The following is a 20,277-nucleotide window of genomic DNA, read 5'->3' as shown; positions in this document are numbered from 1 at the left end:
GGGGAAATTCCAGTCGGTTCGTCCTAACCGGAATCGCAGGACAAGTTGTCCGCCAGTTCTAACCGGAATTCCCGGAAAGTTATCCTGTCATTTGCATTCCAACCGGAAATTCCGGTTTTCGTGGCCGAAAGGTAAGTACCAAAGCACCCGTACCCAGGTTGTGTGCGCATTTCAATATTTCCGCGCGAATGGTTACGAGGCTTCTAGAACTCTTTCATAGGAACGACAACACAATACCTGGGAGTAATATAAACGTGGCTGTGCGATAAAGTTCTTTCCAAGAGCAACATGGTTAAGTTGTATTATTATAAAAACCAACGTTTTAGCAAGCTCAAGGCGCAATGCGAAAAAGATGAAAGGCTCTTCGTGGATCCAGAATTCCCGCCAGAGACGAAATCGCTGTATTTTAGCCGAGCGACACCTCCCGAGCCTGTTGAATGGAAAAGGCCAAAGGTAAAACTCTCACGACGATTTATTCTTAATTTTTTGCAGATATACTAGTCATTTATACCTTGATCGTTTTTATTTCCTAACATATCAAACGTATTTGGAATAATACGAGAATTATGCCTTTACAAAACCTAAGCGGGATCCATTTCAATTTCATTTCGAATAATAGTGTTATTGAATACATTTGAATGTTTCGTTGCACAGTCGGTTGCTTGAGAGCGATTACTTCTTCGAATCAAATTTGCATTCTAAAATTCCTTTATTTTCTCATATCGTCTCCAAATATTCAGCCAAGAACTTCCATATTTTGATGGCAATTTACGTTAGTATTCAATTAGGTTAATGTGTTTAACCAACTACAATATTGCTCCGTGGTGTGGCAGGGAGCTGTTTAAAATTCAGTAAACACCCCCAATTGAGCTGTCAATACTGTTTTACTCTGCTCGCCTACATTAAGGAAATTTTAGAATCTTTATTGTACCCATGTTACTTATGTTGTTTATTCGTATTTTATCGATCTGTAATTCAATAGAGTCGACCATATGCCTGCGTCTTGCAAAGACAGACCTGTAAACGTGTACTAGCTAATTCTATAAGCTAAGTACTGTGCGTTCATTACGTATACGCTGTCTTGTTATCCTGTCCTAGAAAAATGTTAAATAAATACAGTAAAACCCCCACAATAGGCCACCTGTCTATAACAGGGCCATTTTTTAACAGCCAGGATTTTTTGTCCTGACCATTTGCCGATCTAAATTTGAATTCCCTTATTTGAATTCCCTTCAATGGCCAGCTCTATAAAGGGGCCTGCTAATTCTACCCCAGATGGTGGCCATTGTATGAATTAATTTCCAACTGTATTAAGGGCCTGATTACATGAGCCGGGCTGGCCCGGTTAGCCGGGCTGGCTCGGTTTGCCGAGATGACTTTCAGCTCGGTATTACATGAGCCCGGTTAGCCGGGCTGGCCCGGTTTGCCGAGATGACTTTCAGCCCGGTTTCAGCATGAATGATCAGAGCACGAATGATCTTGATCACCTTTTTCCAGCAATTTGGTGGTTAATTTTTTGCACTTACGCAGCTAAATAGGTTACCTTACCTCTACATCCTATTTAGAAGGAGTAGCATTGATTTTTTAGTCGGATATTGTGCTCGGAAGAGAAATTTAATGCTGGCCCGCTTAGCCGGGCTGGCCCGGTGAACGCGATTACATGGAAAATTTTCAGCCCGGCTAGCCGAGATCCCGGCATCGCGATACCGGGATCTCGGCTAGCCGGGCTGGCCCGGTTGTCATGTAATCGCAAAGTTGATTTTTGTTGCGTTTAACAGACGTGCCGAGATCTCGGCAAACCGAGCCAGCCCGGCTAGCCGGGCCAGCCCGGCTCATGTAATCAGGCCCTAAGTATTGTGAGAGCATGTGCATCCATGGTGCTTTCACAAGCTGTCACAAGCTTGAAACACAGTTATTGTTCATTTCATGTTAATTTACAACATATGAGTTTATACTTTTTTTATTTATTTTAAGTGTCATTTTCAAAAAAAATACCTTGCCTATCAAAGGAAACTCTGTCGCAGGGTAAAAAAAAAACTCTTCAAAAGGCTTACCTTGGGGTATACAAGTAGTTCTAATTATATACATTTCTGCTCATTCAATTAAAATTATACATATATTGCTTTGTCATCAAAGAGCCCTGAATTAATATTAAAACAATGGTGAATATTGCATTGTTATTTTACTTTCAATTGATGTTGTATTTGTGGAACTTTGAGCAACTAGGAAATCTTTGAGCAAACTGGCGTGAAAGCTTACTGCAAGAAAAATGCAATCTAAGGGTTAAGGCTGACTCTGATGCTAAACTTAACTTGAAACGCTAGGGTTAAGCTTTTGCGTTAGGGTTAAGCTTTTGCATTAGGGCTAAGCCTGTAACCCTGACTTGAAACCTTAACCCCAACCCTAGGCCTTGGGGTTAGCTTTTGCATTAGGGCTAGTCCTGTAACCCTTAAACTTTAGCTGGTTTCATTGTTTTGAGGAACGAAAGGTTTCCTTTGTTTATCGTTTGTGAAAGAAAAGTTCCGAATACACCGTCAGCAAAATTAAAAAAATTAATTGGTAATTAATAAGATTTTTTCAGAGGTATCAGCATAAATGTAAAATCAGACGGTTTTTATTCGATAGATTTCTCTAATTTCATTGCTGCGGTCAGATAATGAGTTACTTCTGTCAGAAATGCAAAAAAAGTTGGGGTCACCGACTTCATTTCAGAGAAAAAGCGTGTGGAAAACTACCCTGATTTTGAAAAATTGGTGCACGTAATTCAGCATGGTTTACAGGGTTTAAAGTTAAAAAATATCGAAGATGAGTAAACGGAGGCTAACGATCTTAGTCACATTTTGTAGAAGTGCGTCTGTTGCGTAAAGAATTCCTAGTTTTGCCATCTTTTTTTGTTAAATTTAACCCTGAAAAAATGCATTTGAAACTGTTGTACGGCAAAAAGGAAAACTCAAAAAGTGGAGTTCAAATCGTCAATGTGACAAAAAAATCAAACTTCCACTCGATAGATTTTTTTCATTTTCTCGCAAAACGTAGATATTAATTAACAAAAGTGATCCATTTAGAAAAAAGTAGGGTCACCGACCATTTAAGAGAGCAAATTACAAGCGAAGCTAGCGGAACGCAACTCACCCTATATGTTTTTAGAAATTTTTCCTCAGTGCGCGCGCTCAAAGTATGACGTGGCATGGCGTTGCGACATGAATTACGTGCGCAGTAGGGATGCGCATAAACAATTAGTGGGAACGTCCTTAAGTGTACATGAAGTGTAAATTGTTTAAACCACTTTCCTTTGTCAGTTATACATCATCACACCAACACCTGATATAATATACATATTGAGGAACAAAAAAAAATGTTAGAATCCTCCCTATTTCCTTTTCTTATTGCTAGGCCAACTGATGTAAATTTGAGACTAGACTGTTCACAGTCCTATATTTTTCCATGAAGTCGTAGAGATCGATTGTTGAGTCAGACGGGCCACCATCTTGTTTCATAATTTACGCGAGTGAAATCTGGGGAGAGTGCAAAAATTCTCATCCACCCCCATGCAATAAACACCCCACAACCCTACCCATAGGGTTTTTTGCAATCTCCTCAGTTTTTGCTCGCATTCATGAACCAAGATGGTGGCCCCTCTCGAACTCAACGATCTCTATGACTTCATGGAAAAATAGGGTGACTGTGAACATTGTATTTTGAGACTGATCAGTGAAATTCATTTCAAGGTGGCTTCATTATAATCATTCTATTATTTTTATCATGTATAGTAAGTATTTTTTTTTTAATTTCCACATAGGACATTTGTACACCTGATCCTCCAAAACTGTTTGTGGATGGAATGAGTAGTCATGATGTCACACAAGGGAAACTTGGTAACTGTTGGTTTGTAGCAGCATGTTCGTCACTGGCCCTGGAACCATCTCTGTTAGAGAAGGTTTGTATTTCGCCTTATAATTTTGTACGTCAAATCCTAGCCTGCGTAGCAAGCGTTCCTGTGCGAGCGAAGTGCTGCTATGTGTCACGCACGAGCAAATATTCTGGCGAAGAGCGAAAGATTTTGGCCGCGCGAAAATTGGGGCGAGAGCAAAAAAGGGAAAAGAAGGTGGGTGGGGTTCCCCACCCCCTCCCCCCTCCTTTCCCTTTTTTTGCTCTTGCCCCAATTTTTGTGCGGCCAGAATCTTTCGCTCTTTGCCAGAATATTTGCTCGCGCGCGACACATAGCAGCACTTTGCTCGCATGGAAACGCTTTCTATGCAGGCTAGTCAAAGCCAGAACTTGAACCAGACATGATGGACTACATGTAAATGGCAATTTAAGTAGTTTATCTGGATCAAGTACATGTAGTCTAAATTTGAGCTCTAGTCAGGGTCATTGTGTAATGTGTTTACTGCAAGATGCTTTTCTCCAACTTGCAGTGTGCCTCTACCTAGTGCAGTAGTGTAAAAGGGATACAGAAAAGTTGTTGCTGGGGAAAGGCAGGGATAATGTTAAGGGCCGGCTATTTTCACCGGCTGAAAAAGAACTTAAATTGGACTGAAATTTCACATGAAAACAAAACAATACTTAGTTAAAATTTGGAGCTGCCAAGGCCAGAAAAGCCAGCTGGGTTTGTCGATGAGCTGGCTTAGTGTTGGAAAAGTGTGATTACAGTAACTCTCTCTTACAGACACCTCTTTAAGACTGACACCTGGTGTTGGTCCAATCCCTGGCGTTTTTCAGTTATTTTACAGTAACTAATTACTCCCTATAAGATGGGCACCTCTCACACTTAGTTGGAGCCGGTCCTGACGGTGTCCATTTTAGAGAGAGTTGACTGTAGTTGTATGTGCATCTTGAAGTTTTGCAACATTTATGAGATAAAAGTAAATGAATGTTTTTTTTTAGATTTTTTCATTTCCCTTTTATGTTTCTTCAGGTTATCCCGGAAATGAAACACCAGGAGTGGGACCCTGAGAATGTTGGAAATTATCAGGGAATCTTCAGGTTCCGGTTCTTCCGCCAGGGCCAATGGACTGAAGTCGTCATTGATGACTTGTTGCCCACAATTGGTGGCAAGTTGGTCTACATTCACTCTACTGAGAAGAATGAGTTCTGGAGTGCTTTAATTGAAAAGGCCTATGCTAAGTAAGTCTAAGAAGAGTGCCTACATGGTAGCGGGGAGGGGGACAGGAGCCCAGGGTGGGTACTTGCAGTATACATGACGGTGGGGTCCGACGGAGCCTCATATTGGGAACCCAAAAAAATACATGAGTCTGAAATTTTACACCCAAAAAAATACCTGGCATCAAAATTTTTTTTACCCCAAAAAGTACAAGACCTAGCACCTCGTTATGACAGATCTCTTGACCCAAAAAAATACCAAGGGTGTAAATTTTCAACCCAAAAAAATACGTCGGGCCTCCCTGTCATGTATACTGCAAGTACCCCCCCTGGGGACAGGAGTGTCTGAACCTCATGGCTCTTGTACCATTTACTCACAATTCCTGCCCCTTTCCTTAGTGGTTCTCGCCTTTGTGCTTATTTTATTATAAAATGTTGGAAAATTTCTCTTGATTTCTGCTGGATTCTGCCACCTTCAGAATCTAACTGGCTCCCTTCTTTTTTTATCTTTGGGGTGGGGGGGGGGGGGGACTTAATTTGAGGAGTATTAAATCTGACCGAGACAAATTTTAGTGAGTACTAAATTTAGCGATTTTGCTCAACTCGCTAAAATCTAAAATTAGTAGCCCCTAACAACAGTAACCTCAAAGTAACTGCTTGCACAAATTGCAGGCTTATGATGTTAGATAATATGATTTTATCTTATGCACACATTGCATGCCTATGTTACTAGATATTTCTCTAACTAAGATGTGTTGTTGCCATTTTTCCAGGTTGGCTGGTTCATACGAGGCGCTTGAAGCAGGTAATACTGGTGACGCCTTAGTAGATTTCACTGGGGGAGTGTGTGAGTCTATTAACCTCAAGGATGGAGGCTACAGTCAAGATCTGGACAAGAGGCAAGCCTTGTTTAAGAGTATGGAGAGGGCAATGAAGGAAAAGTCGCTGATCAGTGCTTCAATAAGAGTAAGTTCCCCAGAGTACATGACCTTACAATGAGTTATGAACTTAAGTGTTTGCAAGCAGTGCCTCCTGTCATTTTTGACAAGTAGACTGCCCTGCTGGGCAAGTACCTTTTACATCTTACTGTGGAGAGTGTCTTAGCACTTCACACTATATGTACCATTTACTCATGGTTCCCACCCCTTTCCTTAGTGGTTCTCGCCTTTTGCGTTTTTTATTGTGAAATTTCTCTTGATTTCTCCTGGATTCCGCCACCTTCAGAATCCCACTTACTGCCCTCTTTTTTCCTGCCCTCGTCCCACCCCAGTTCTCCTCCAAGGCTCTCTAGCTCTCTGCACACATTGCAGACCTATGATGGTAGATAATATTACCTTATTATAGGAAATTAACGATACATGTTATTAACGCCAATTTCAAAAATTTGCGTTAATTTTATGTATGTTAACTTTTTTACCATAAGCATTTGTCATGACCAGAACTTTTCCTAAATTCGCGTTAATTTTATTACGCGTGAATTTTGTTCGCGTTGTTAAAATGCTTCGTTATATTCCTATAATAAGGTATCTAGCTCTCGCTCACATTGTAGACCTATGATGGTAGATAATATTATCTAGCTCTCTGCACACATTGCAGACCTATGATGGTAGATAATTTTATCCAGCTCTCCGCCCACATTGCAGACCTATGATGGTAGATAATATTATCTAGCTCTCTGCACACATTGCAGACCTACAATGGTATATTACAGGCAAACTGTCTGCTGACTAAATTGTAAACAAGTAAACCATTGCAAGCATGCAGCTGCCTTAATTAGGCAAGCAGAATTTAAAAGCTGCTTGTAAAAATAGCAAGCTGGAATTTAAGTTTTTTTTAAGCCCTGGACTTGCTTAAGTACACCACACATGTAGTACTGTTTCATTTTTCTTTCTTTTTTTCACTTGTAGATCAAAAATAGAGATGAGATGGAAAAGCGAACAGAAACCGGCTTAGTGATGGGACATGCATATGGTGTCACAGCTGTAAAGAAGGTACATGTACAATATGCACGGAATTAGCAAAATTGATTTAAATAAATTGAAATGTCTTTACATGTGAATTTGATGTATTTTTTAATTACTGCTTGCTTGTTTCAGGTCACTATTGGCGAAGGTCTCTTCAGTCTGTTCAATCGGCAACATCTGTACATGATCCGTCTGAGGAATCCCTGGGGACAAAAGGAGTGGAATGGACCATGGAGTGACGAGTAATAATTATTATTTTTTTTATTTAGAGCAGTTTTTAAATGAGCGTCATACTGACCAAAACCAAAGTTATCACACTGGCCAGTCACACAGAATGTACACAATCTGTTGAAACAACCAAAATCTGAAGTAAATACATGTAGCAGACACGAAATGTGCAAAGATATGTTGGAATGAGCCATGATTGATTTTTGTTTGACTTTTGATTGTTTGAAAATGTGGTCCAAAATTTTTAAACCAATCACTTAGTATAGCTGTATGCAAAATCAAAGCAAAATTAATGCAAATTAATTTTGACACTCAAGTGAAAACCGCTCTTCTGACTAATGTCACAAAGAATGTTGTGGTTATTCATCATGGTAAAGTACTGATTAGAATTATATTAATTTTGAGAGTATTGTCGTATGTGTCTCATTGTGGTCACTTGTCATGACATCTGAATAGTCTCTAATTTGCATAATTATGCATTGGAATTACAAACAGCGAACAAAACTGAGAGTACCAGCTTTCCAGGTTGGCTCAATATCGCCATCTGAGTAGTGTATGGCTGATATTTTTTAGCTCTGTTGGCTGCTTGAGTTTCAATCTCTTTTTTTTTTTGTTTCTGTTTACAGTTTAGTATTTCCTTTTGTTTTGTTGTTGTTTTTTTCCTTTGGTCTGGCCTGTTGCTAATTAAGTAAAAAGATGGCTTTCTTGTCATCACATAACACATGTTTGTGTTATCTCATCAGTAGTGTTCATTGTATATCTCTGTTTTTCTTTTTAACAGCTCAGAGGAATGGAAAAAACTAAAAGCAAGCGACAGAGAAAAGCTTGGAATTGTCTTTGAGAATGATGGAGAATTTTGGTGAGTGAACTTCCTTTATGTCTGTTATCGCCATTGACCTGATTTGACATTAATTACTAATTAAGTGTGACAGAAACCTTCTACGCTGTTAATCCTTGTTTCTGTAGGATGGCATTTGAGGATTTCTGCACGTTCTTCACCAATTCCACCATGTGTCACGTGATCAACACGTCATTCTTTTCACTGTCAAAGAGATGGCACGTCTTCAAGCACAACTATCGATGGACTGCAGGTTCAACTGCAGGCGGGTGTGTTGAAAATAGAAGCACCTTCCTTAAGAATCCGCAGGTACTGTGGCGCCCTTCCATGCTGATAACGTTTTTGAAGATTGTCTGTTTAAGGGATCAATTTCATGTGCCAGGGTGGTGATGCACAACCTGGTCCAGATTAAACTGGGAGCTTAGGCAATGTCGACGGCGATGTCTAGGAGAACGCTTAGTGAAAAATGAGCGCTTAGTTTGAAAAATGAGTGTAAAAACTTGCTTAAGCTAAACTATTACTATTACAGCGTTCAGTTCGCAATATAAACAAGAAAAAATAACGGTAGTATCTCATTTCTCCAAAGTACACAAAATGTGGTCATTTTGTGTCGCTATTTCGCCTAGAACGGGTAAGAAAGGCACCAATCGAAAACTTAAAACGTGCATGCGATTAGATATTGTTCTAAATGAGCCGTGTTCTTACTTCTAGCTGCATTTAATCCCAAAAAGTGAAAAAAAATTGTGTCCCACTTTAAACCTTCATTTAAGAGCGCTGTTAGATTCTATAGTTTTACATTTTTTTTCTCGCAAATTTTATGAATCGTATCGCGCTTTCCGTTCATAACAAACCGACAGCTTTATTTCTCCGCCCCCTAACACAAGTTGCATGTTTGTGTTTTTTTGATTGGTTCAATCCCTTGTTTACCTCTGTTGGTATTTCCCAAAATGTGTTAGCTTTGGCTCTGGTTCTGCAGCAATTAATATTAGAACAACTTTTTTTTCAGTATGCCTTCACGGTCAAAGAAGAGGGCGAGGTAATGGTTTCTTTGATGCAGGAGGACACAAGAAAGGAAAAAGAACGTGGAGTGGAGAATCTAACAATCGGTTATTTTGTTATGAAGGTACAGTTTCACGTTAACGTGGGTAACATTACAACGGCCAGTATTAAAATACGTTGTGCTAGACCTTATTACAGTTTGCGTTTGATACAGTATGCGTGAACTGTGCACATACCGTATTTTCTCGATTAAACGCCCCCGGCGTTTATTTCAAACTTGGCCCAAAAGGGCCTGTGTTTATTTGATTCCAGGAGTTTTTTCAGGCCCTATGTTTCTAAGAAATGATTTCTATTCATTATTTTTGACAGCTATATAATTAGACATTATTTTTAAAGCATATTAAATCTATAATAATTGTTTAAAGGGTTTATTTTCAAATACAGCTTGGAGACCCGGCGTTTATTCGGGGCCCGGCGTTTAATCGAGAAAATACGGTACACGTACAATGTGCATGTTACAGCTGTATAGGCTAGCTTTGCTCTCAGTCTAGATAACCTTTAGTGACCAGTTTCCTTTTACATGTACCAAGATGCTTGAAATTATTACTAGCCAAAATGGCTAGTGACCCAAAGTGCAGCAAATGGCATCTCTGAGTGCTCAGATTGTTAAAAAATTTCCCAGGACCCCCAAGCCAGGCACAGGTTTAATGAACATCTGACTCTAATCAATGACTAAACCCTGACACAAACTGCTAAGATGCAGCAAAAAAGAACTTAAAATTATGGGAAACGGATGCAAACAATCATAACGATCTATAACAAAAAAACGACAACTGCAACATTTACAGCAGTTGGTTAGGGGACATCGGTCCTCAGAAGCAATGGGACACCCCCTTACGCCTTGGAAGGCCTCAATAAGGGCAGTGATTTACTTCTGTCAAGTAATTAACAAACCAGTTAGTGTATTAAGTGTGACTGCTATAAGGCTATAAAGATCAACAAAACGTTTCTTTTTGCTCCATACATGTTGAAAATACTTTTCAAAATCCCTATATTGCCCTATACTTCTTTAAAACTTTCCCTACATTAGCCCTGTATTTTTGAAAAAAAAGGACCCTATATTTAGCCCTATTATTTGGCAGGAGGCCACTTGAAGCCCTGCTGCCTGCCTGTCTGCTTGCGTTTCTGTCTACTTTCATGCCTGCCTTTCTGTCTGTGTGTCTGTCTGGTTGTCTGCCTGCCTGCCTGCCTGCCTGTCTGTCTGTCTGCCTGTTTGTTTGTCTGCCTGTCTGTGTCTGTCTGTCTGTTTACAGTTTTCTTGTTTCTCCTTAGGTGGAGGAAAACCGCAAGTATCGCATACACACGATGTTTCAAAAGGCTGGCGACTCGATTTTCATCAACGCTCGAGAAGTGGTGAACAAGTTTCATCTGAGCAAAGGCAGATATGTGGTGATACCATCAACATACGAACCAAACAAGGCCGGACAATTCCTGATGAGAATATTCACTGAGAAGTCTTCAAAAGCAATGTAAGAATTAGACCGCAAACTGTCTTTTTTTCGTCTCGTTTTCTTTTGAAATGTCGATGCGTGAGACGCTAAACTCCGATTAATTCGCCCGCGAGCTTGTCTCTTCTCAGTCCCATATCCCAATGGGAAGACGAACTGGCGCAAAATGCGGGCCTTATGCAGTCTATGCCATTCCCTTCCCTATAGCCCTAATCGTTTCTCTTAGCCGGCGAAGCCTTGGCACGAGTAACAAAAGGCTCCTGGGACATTCGCTTCTTGAATTAATTCGATGTTTTTTTTTTATTGGCTGTTTAAAACAAAGAATTCTTAAACGGAAGTAAAAAACACAACGACTCTCTCATACATTTTTTTTTTTTTCAAATATCTTGACTGTATACATGAAGATCGGAAGTCCTAGAATCTAGGACTGGAAATCCTGTGTCCCCAGAGCCCTTCGTTTCTCGTGCCAAGGCCCCGCCGACTTAGAGAAACGAAAAGGGCTGGGGGACGAGAATGAGTCTATGCAAGTGTCCATCCCGTTTCCATATCTTGTAAAAGGTAGTATTTATGTGTACATGTAATATTTTCTTGAATTTAATTTAGAAACTCCCTGAGCAGAATTCCTTTTTCACCATTAGTTATCCCCCTTGAGCCAAAATGCGTTAGTTAAAAAGGAATTACACACATATTTTCTAACATTTCCGCGTTTCTTCCTTTGTATATTTTTAGGTTTCTGAACCAGGAGCACTCAACCGGAAGTAAAATCTGGTGCTGCTTTCCTCATTGTCGCACTCCAGTTTGCGTCATTTCCGTTACTGTCAAATCAGCTACTGGACTTCAGAAAACAAGCAGGCTGTCGATGAGTAAGGAAAAAAACTTTCATGTTGTCAGTAGTTTAGCATTGAACCCACTAGAAGAGCTTTGTCTCTAGTTTTGTCCAGGATTTCAGATACTTTGGCAATAAAATTGCAAAGGACGTCGTTCCCAACACCGTAGACCTCCAAAGATAGAAGGACATAACTTTTGGGTTTATCTGCTCATTTGGTCGCAAATTTAGAGTCCGCTTATTCAGAATTTGCCTGGGTTCGTTTATAATCAGAAAGTGCGTTGGGCAACTTTAAGTTTTGGATCACCTGGAAATATTTGATTAGTTTAACAATTTATCAGATATTTTTGCTCGCCAGCGATTGGTCAAAAGATGTCACGTGTCACGATATCCGCCTAAAATGGGGGAAATCCCCGAAAATCTACAGTTTTGGAAAATGCGGACATTTTGTACGCTTCGTACTTCTCGCGAAACGCGCACTGTGCGGACGTAAAACAACCAAAGTATGTTAGGAATAGCAAAACGTGTGCTTATTTCAGAGGATTGAAGAAAACTATAAGTTTAAGGCCACAACCTCGAGCTCAGAAACTAAAAAGAAATATTGCAGTTTTCTTCAGTTTGTTTACAAACTAGCAATCTGCGTCGCTGCGTCATACAACACTATAGATAAGCTTGTGGGTTTGTCATTTTCAACCAATCAAAAGGAACCACTATCATTTCAGCGCCTGATCCTTACGCCTCGATCAGCTGCGAAGGACGAAAAGTTAAGACTCCTGTGCAGAAGGACTCACTCAACCCACAGTGGAACACTGGCGCCCTGTTTTTCGTCAGGAGACCTCAGAAAACTCGCTTGGTTATACAAGTAAGTTTGTTACAGGATGATCTGAGCTGTGTCATTATCATGTTATACGTATGTTTTGTAACGGGTGGTAAGGGTTAGAGCGTTGGATTTCAAATCAACAGGTCGAAGTTCGAACCACAACTTGTTGTGTCGTGTTCTTGGGTAAGGCATGTTACCCTCCATTCTCGTCCCCAGAGCCCCTTGTCCCTCTTGGCCGGCAGAACCTGGGGCACGAGGAACAAGTGGCTCTGGGGACACATGATTTGATTGGCTAGGTTTTTAACAAAGAGAATTTAAATCTAGCCAATCAGATTAACCGTTTCAAATTCCCTTACAACAAAGGGTTTTTTTTTTGACGGACTAACGTATCGTATTTTGGGCCATGTTTGCCCCCAGATGACGACTTTTACGGTGTAGCGATCTATACAACCATCATTGCGTGACTTCTATCTCGTTGTGCCTTAATTAGGTGTGGGACTCGAACTGGTTCTGGGATTCATTCATGGGTCAAGCTAAGATACCTATCGACATCAACAACAAAAGCGTGACCGAGACTCACCAGCTCATGGGACGAAGACGAAATCACCAGGTCAAGATGCCTGGTGCTGTCACGGTGGAAGTGAAAAGTTACCTAGACCTTATGGCTATCTAATAATTTGCAATTCCAAATTAAGGTTCGCAATGAATACGTAATGCCTAAATCTGGTTTTCAGTAGCGATAGAGTTGGAATCGGAATCGGAATCGGAATCGGAATCAAAAGCGAAGAGCGTTACGGTCTAGTAAAAATTAAACCGACGGAGTCGTATCGTAAGCGATTTTCCGATTCCGCGTATGTCTCCGTCGCTTATAATACAGTGAAAACTTAATTGTCGGAGTCGCAAGCAGAAAGGAAATACTTGAATGTCCTGTGATTGGTTTGTTCTTCTGCTTCTGCTTGGGACTTCGTGAATCTTGCTTTCACTGGATCATAAGCGATGGAGTCCTTAGCGGAATCGGAAGAACATAGAAACATTTTGATTCTTCCGACTCCGATTCCGTGAGCTTATGACACCGTTACGACTCCGATTTTCGATTTTCACTAGGTTGTAAGCGCTCTTACGACTCGTTGATAGTGAAAACCAGCTTTAGTGAGACCTTAAGCCGTAAGAACGTGTTTGCTGGTTGGACTAAATAAGCTTAGCTTGAGAAAAACAAACTTCTGTCTTCGTGGGCCGAACCTTCGCATCTAGAGATACATTTGAAATCGCAGTCAAATAATCCCATTCTGATCCGTGTAGTCTCTGACTGGTTGTTACTTGCACGTGAAAATTCAAAACCTAGCAACAGCCAATCAGGAAACTTCACTGGTTTATGTAGAGCTACATGTACGTCATAAATTTAATTTTTTACGGTTGAATCAAAGTTTTCTCTGGTGCGGGAAAAGAATTAGGCGCACGAGATCAGTCGTTTGTTAACTTAGCATTAGAATGGGCTACATGTAGGTTACGCTGTTTCTAGTGATTCTTGCCCACGAACTTTAATGAACAATAACATTAAATTCTTTCATGAAAATTTCTCGTTGGAAATAGGGTTACCTAGCCCATTTAATCATTTTTCGTAGAGGAAAGATCCTTGAGGTCCCTGAATTTGAACTAGCGTGGTCAATTTTTGCCGTGTAGTATTAATGTAATAGCAATTCCAAACGGAGATCTATATAAGCAGAAGGAACTTACGATAGATAATTTTCTTTCGATCCATTATGGCTTTCAATCGCCCATATGTTGTTGTAAATCAGTTTTATTCTTAAATCAATTTTACAAAGCAAACTTTACTTAATCCAGTTGTGGAATAGAATAATGAAAATAATATTTTTCAAGCTGTAAGCATTTGTACTATTAGACCACGACAAATTTCTACTAAAACAATACAACTTACCGTATTTACTCGAATTAGCGCCGCCCCCGAATAAGCGCCGCCCTCGAATAAGCGCCGCATTTCGGACAAAAATTTAATAAGCGCCGCCCCCGAATAAGCGCCGCAGTCCCGATGCGGCGCTAATTCGAGGAAATCCGTTTTTCTAAAAACTGCACTAAAAGGAACTCTAATACAAACTTGGACATTTCGTTTCATCAAAAGCGATGTTTTACAGTTTACAGTGATGGTTTTCCTGCTCGCCCATTTGTTTTCTATCAAACATTCTTACAATACGTAAATGTTGTGAAGGCCGCGAACTTTGCTAGGACAGCTAGCGCCACTTCTCACTTCAGATTAGACGAATACTGACAATCAGAAGATGCTACTTTCGATAACCGTAAAATATAAGACTCTTTGAGGAGTGCAAATTTTAAATAAGCGCCGCCCCCGAATAAGCACCGCACTTGAGGTGCGAAAAATTTAATAAGCGCCGCGGCGCTTATTCGAGTAAATACGGTATCAGGTTTGTAGGTACCGAAATAGCCTACAGTGTAGAACCGCCTTTATTTATTATACTGTTGTATACTCTGATAAAAGCTACCCTTCTTTTAGGGCTTTAGAACTTAGTGCAACTTATACACCAATTAACCCACATTTTAAGCTAGTTTCATTTATATTGGGACATTCAAGTCGATACTGAAACTGCAGTAACCAACATTTAAACCATGTTTAAAACATGTTTAAGGTTTAGTGTGAATATGGTGTTATTTCGGACAATTTGTCTAGGGTCGGAAATGTGTTAGAAACGTAGCTATTTCTACATAGTTAACAGTAAGAAACAAGTATATACTAGATACGTAAAAGTGCATTTTTGAATTGCGGCATCTATTTTCAGCTACAGGGGGTGTGGGTACTGTCATCTATTTATAAAGTAACTTTTAAAAGCTTAAAGTATTTTCTAGATCAAAAGAAACTTACAAAGTGATGGTTTTGGTTTTGTAGAATGGTAGTTGGTAGTTAGGAAATAAAGTATGGAAGTAGATAATGATATAATGTAGACGAGCTCGGATTATTTTGGAATTTTGTAAAAGTGGTGTTTTAATTCTAGAAATTCAGGGACTGCATTTCCTACCACCTCGTAGAAAGTGCTCCTAAATCAAATTTTGTTACAGTTAGTGGTTTACGTAATGATTAATAAAGTAAAATAAATCGACTAGTTTTAAATACTGTTTGTACATGTCGTCAATGTGCAGTGCAAAGCATAACAACATGTAGTAAGAATATAATGGTACGGACATCACTTCGGAATTGAAAAAAAAAACCTTTTCTTTGCGCCAACTATGTTAAATTAAGCCTGCGTTGCAGCCGGACATGTCACAAACTCTGCGACGCAGGCTATGTTAAATTAGACCTGGAAAAAGTATGATCTTTGGGGAAAAAACACAAGTTTGTAATTTCAAACTTGTTATACGCACAATGAGGGGGCTACATGAAATAAGTCATGTGAATAACGTCTTACTTGGTCCTTTGACAGGAAAAGATGTGTTTGAAGCGTAAGAGGTTAAAAAAATCCAGTCTACCCCACCTTTAAATTATGTCATAAAAGATGCAATTTAATTGACTACCGATAGATTCCACTTTGCACTACAGTGAACTCTGACTACTGGCGCATTCTTACTGCAAATTAATTCATTTATTAAATATTTATTTCGTTGGTCGCATAAGTGTTAATAGCTTATAACCTTTCCTTAAATTGCACCCTCATCTATCAAAATGGCTGACGCCGGAATCTTGTTTCAGAGGTGACCTGCACTATTTGCAAAGTTCTTTATAAATAGCCAAGCGAAACAGACTATAACGCAAACAATGTTCGTAGCACTAAGAGCAAAAGAGGTACCTATTACCAACAACGAATTAAAAGAGGTTTAAAAGCGGTGCTAACCAGCCCGGCGTCTCTTTTTTTTTTTTTTTTTTTTTTTTTTTTTTCGTCTTGTTTTGCTGTGTTCCGGATTTTTTCGAAACGAAATATACTTGGAATGAAATTAGATTTCTGGTTGACAATGTGTCCTAAAATTGACCAAAATATATAGCAAAAGTTGCCAAACACTGAGTGCTCGTTTTGCCGATAATGCCAAACACAAGTCCTAGGAGAATCAGGAAAATGCAAGATTTAAACCCAGGTGGATCTACACCAGAAATAAATTAGGATAAATATAATGTAAAAAAAGACGACAATACAAAACTCTGCAGGAACATAAAGCAACCTAAAAGCCTCTTTCCCATGTTCTCGACCCAGACCTTTTCCGCGGGTCCACAATTTATGAATACGGCAATGATGTTATATGTTTTCCAAGCTCGAATAATAAATCTGCATTTCATGCACGATCAAAGTTTGCACTCGATCGGGCGTGATTTCTCGCCTTGGTAAGCTATGGTAAAACTTCATTATTTCAAAAACCAGCGTTACAGCAAGCTCAAGTCTCGATGCGAAAAGGAGGAAAGACTTTTCGTTGATAACGAATTCCCTGCGGACGACAGATCGTTGTTTTTCAGCCGACAACCGCCGGAATCAGTAGAGTGGAAACGACCTCAGGTACGTTATAAGTTTTGTTAAACGTCCATCATCGAACTTTCAACCTCCTAACTGTGTAAGAAGGTATCAAAATTATGCATTACCGTAAGGGCATTGATTACCAGACTTCGGTTACTACTTTAATAACGTTATAAATGTTTGATTTCAATTCACTTTGGTAGTGTTGTCAACGCAACAAAGAAATCAATTAACATGTAAATCTCGTGATTGTTCAAGTTGAACTTATTATTAGCTTAGCATAATTGTGTCTAAATTATAAAGGCATTCATTTCAAGAAGATACAAGGTCGTTGTTCTGCTAGTCTAAACTTCCTATACGCACAAAATCTTAAACTTCTTTTGTTTTTGTGTAATAGTTAGATGAAAGTTCGCTTTCAAATATAACCCATTTCGAACTACTGTGCGGTTAACATTATGAATATTCAAATTCAAACTTTTGTCCTAGCATTAAAAATGCTATATACTATCATGCGACTGGATGTAGCGAAGCGATTTCGTTCAGAATTTTATTGGGCGTTATGGAAAATTTTAAATTTATTTTATATTTCATGTATGTACCTATTTTTAAAATATTTGGCTACACCCGTTCAATCGTCCATACATTCACTTCACGGTCGGTGCCGTGGATTGCAACCCGGGATTGCGTGAACAAAAAACAGTTTTGTTGTTTTTAATTACGTTACATGAATAGTTTTCCCTAACTCCAGAAAATCATGTAAAGATTTCGGACAAGTTGGAAATAAAGCCTAGTTCATTCGGCGGGAAAAGCGTAGCCGTGTAACAGTATTAAAAATACACACTTATTTTTACAGCCACCCGTTCGATAACTCAAATATTGACTTAATTTACCAGGCAACGCGAGTGCCGTAAGCTGATCAAGGTGTTATTTGCGATATTTTTATTGGCACTATTTAGCAAAACAATTTTAAATCTAGTGGGAAAAGAGGAGCTGAAACGTTACTTTTTTGCATAGACACGCTTAAAAGTCTTGTAACACGTTTTCAAATTGGGTAACAAAAGGATTGTAGCGTTCTAGAATTCAAAAGTGACGAAGGCTTGTCTGAAGCATTTCGAACAACTAAATTAGAGTCCGAGTCAAACTTCTTCGAAGCTTAAGGTAGTAAGCTAGAACCACCATGCAGTGTCGATCTTGCAACGCATTTTGTTTAAGTTGTAAAATTATATGTGATAAACTAAATTCACATAGACTGCTTGATCATGACCTGCTAGGGTATTTATTAGGATTTCTTTAATGGGCGTATCACAATACTAGTACTGTAACACCAATTTCTGTAATTTTAGTTGACCTTTTACACAATAAAAGCGAACGGGTGCTGGGGCTAAAACGGGTTGACAAATGGTTCAGGGAGTTTCCGATTTTTTTTTTTTTAATAGACGGAAAAGAGAAACATTACAGGGATTCTCCAATCATTTCGGTTGAAAAGAAAAAGAGAAATAGTCCGATGATTTCCATTGATCATGACTTTTTACTAAAATGAGCTGTACCATGATTTGGGTTTTCAACCGCAAATCTCGGTCTTTCACGACAAATTGAAAAAAACCCGACGCCCTATCATACTTGTCCATGCTTCATCTATAATCCCGCGCCGGCGTATCCAATCGAACGTTCGGTAATCAAACCCAATCGAACACCAATCGTTCGATTGGATTCGGTAATCGAACATAATCGAACTCACAATAAAATTTGGTCAATCGAACAAAATCGAACGTTCGATTACCGACCAGTCGACAATCATACTCAACGAATGTTCGATCACCAAACTCCCGTTTGTTTATATTGCCGTTATTTGGATGGTACAACGTTCCCCCTTATTACTCCTGCGTGATTTACTTATCAAGAGACAGATTCCAAACAAAACAGAGTCGGATTGAATTCGATTGTATTCGATTGGTTCGAAAATCGAACTCACAGCAAAATAGATGTTCGATTTTGTTCGATTGCCGAACGAACGAACAATTGGTGTTCGATTGGGTTTGATTGATTTTTAGTTCGATTTTGTTCAATTGGATACGCCGGGCTATAATCAACAGTGTTGCTTTATACGTGCATCAGATAAGGTAGAACGTTGATACGTAGAGTGAAATACCTTCGGTGAGTCTTCAAATAATTCGACATACAGCTGTTTTATTTTATGAAAAAAAAAATACTAACTTTGCCCCGGATTTATAGCTCTGAACTATAAAACAAATGTATTAGAAGCAAACCCAACTAAGTTTTGGACATGAAATCTATATACAATGCTCCCAGTCTTCATTTTGCATTAGCTCGTATACAATTTTTCTCACCATAGGAAATTTGTACCCCTGATTCTCCAAACCTGTTTGTTGACGGATCTAGCAGACATGACATCACACAAGGCAAACTGGGCAACTGTTGGTTTGTGGCATCGTGTTCAACTCTGGCCTTAGAACCGTCACTTTTGGAGAAGGTACGTGCATGGTTGCAAGAAAGAAAGTTGAAGAAAAAAATTCTTCAACAAAAACCTGACATTATTAGATAAACAGTCTTCAGTAGTATTCTCTGACATCTTTAATATGAATAATAGTAATAAAAGTAATTTTTGTTCATTTTGGCTTCAGTTTTGCCGTTCCTATACAATGTTTCGTTTCCCTATCGCCGGACCGTCCCAACTGATTTTGAATCATAAAAAAGGCTAACAAGTGATTCTTTGCCTGCTCACTTTTGTTAATTGGTATTAGAGTAAATATGCTTTGTATACATCTAAATTTACTCTGAACTCTCAATCAACCTCATAATGACTTCTTGACGTCTTTTAGAGTAAAGCTGCTCGTGTCAAAACGGTAGTCATGGAGATAAAACCCAGGCCCCCACCATTTCTCGGCATTTTTGTGCCCTACCGACCGACTCACTTTCACGAGAGAGAGGACGATGGGAAATAACAAGTATTTCTGCTTTAATACGGACAAAATGTTTCAATTTATGAACTTGATAACTTATTTTAACACCCGTTAGGTTATTCCGGACATAAAAAAGCAAGAGTGGGACTCAAATGACGTAGGCAATTACCAGGGAATATTTAAGTTCCGGTTTTGGCGACAGGGTGAGTGGACGGAAGTTGTGATCGATGATCTACTTCCGACAATTGGTGGTCAGTTGCTTTACATCCACTCCAAGGAGAAGAACGAATTCTGGGGATCGCTTGTTGAGAAGGCATACGCAAAGTATGTTAAAGTAATAATTTACATTGGCTAATGCTAAATAATTACTAATAAGTTAATTGTTTAAACTGAAGTAACGCTTTTAATAACGCTTTACCGATTGATTTAAAATGCTTAATTACTAATGATGTTGCAGTTTTAGATTAAGAGGAAATTCGCCAGGACTTCGAGTAGTTATTGAACAAAATTATGCACCAAAACGATTTACACCTGATTGCAAGCTTTTGTGTTACTGCTTCAAATATCTTATCGAAAGAAATCTTTTCTAACAACACCAAACATC

At 39.2% G+C, this 20,277-nt stretch overlaps 2 protein-coding genes across 4 annotated transcripts in view; both read left to right on the top strand.

The window, feature by feature from the left end:
- Window positions 1–33: 33 nt before the first annotated feature.
- LOC144663567 (calpain-5-like) lies at window positions 34–15,427 on the top strand. The gene is made up of 13 exons (XM_078524564.1): window positions 34–453; window positions 3,800–3,937; window positions 4,919–5,127; window positions 5,877–6,069; window positions 7,011–7,094; window positions 7,200–7,309; window positions 8,077–8,154; window positions 8,262–8,442; window positions 9,140–9,256; window positions 10,465–10,661; window positions 11,370–11,503; window positions 12,189–12,328; window positions 12,777–15,427. Exons 1-13 carry the CDS (start codon window positions 289–291, stop codon window positions 12,957–12,959), a joined length of 1,929 nt encoding a protein of 642 aa, XP_078380690.1. The 5' UTR covers window positions 34–288; the 3' UTR covers window positions 12,960–15,427.
- A 1,119-nt stretch (window positions 15,428–16,546) lies between these two features.
- Window positions 16,547–20,277, top strand: part of LOC144663568 (calpain-5-like) — a 33,550-nt gene continuing 29,819 nt past the window's right edge. For all 3 annotated transcript variants that reach the window (XM_078524565.1, XM_078524568.1, XM_078524567.1), the window contains exons 1-3: window positions 16,547–16,794; window positions 19,106–19,243; window positions 19,789–19,997. In XM_078524565.1, coding sequence (XP_078380691.1) covers window positions 16,633–16,794; window positions 19,106–19,243; window positions 19,789–19,997 — 509 coding nt within the window. In that variant the 5' untranslated portion in view covers window positions 16,547–16,632. The remainder of the gene's footprint in view (window positions 16,795–19,105; window positions 19,244–19,788; window positions 19,998–20,277) is intronic.

Source organism: Oculina patagonica, chromosome 8 (assembly GCF_052425735.1).
Source record: "Oculina patagonica isolate OP01 chromosome 8, crgOcupat, whole genome shotgun sequence".
NCBI classification, from domain to species: domain Eukaryota; kingdom Metazoa; phylum Cnidaria; class Anthozoa; order Scleractinia; family Oculinidae; genus Oculina; species Oculina patagonica.
The sequence above is the reverse complement of the archived record's forward strand: the minus strand, read 5'-3'. Positions and strand labels throughout refer to the sequence as shown.

Coding starts and splice junctions, on each gene's coding strand:
- LOC144663567 (XM_078524564.1), top strand. CDS start 289: ATGGTTAAGTTGTATTATTATAAAAACCAACGTTTTAGCAAGCTCAAG. Junction 454..3,799: donor TTGAATGGAAAAGGCCAAAG/GTAAAACTCTCA, acceptor ATTTCCACATAG/GACATTTGTACACCTGATCC. Junction 12,329..12,776: donor AAACTCGCTTGGTTATACAA/GTAAGTTTGTTA, acceptor TGCCTTAATTAG/GTGTGGGACTCGAACTGGTT.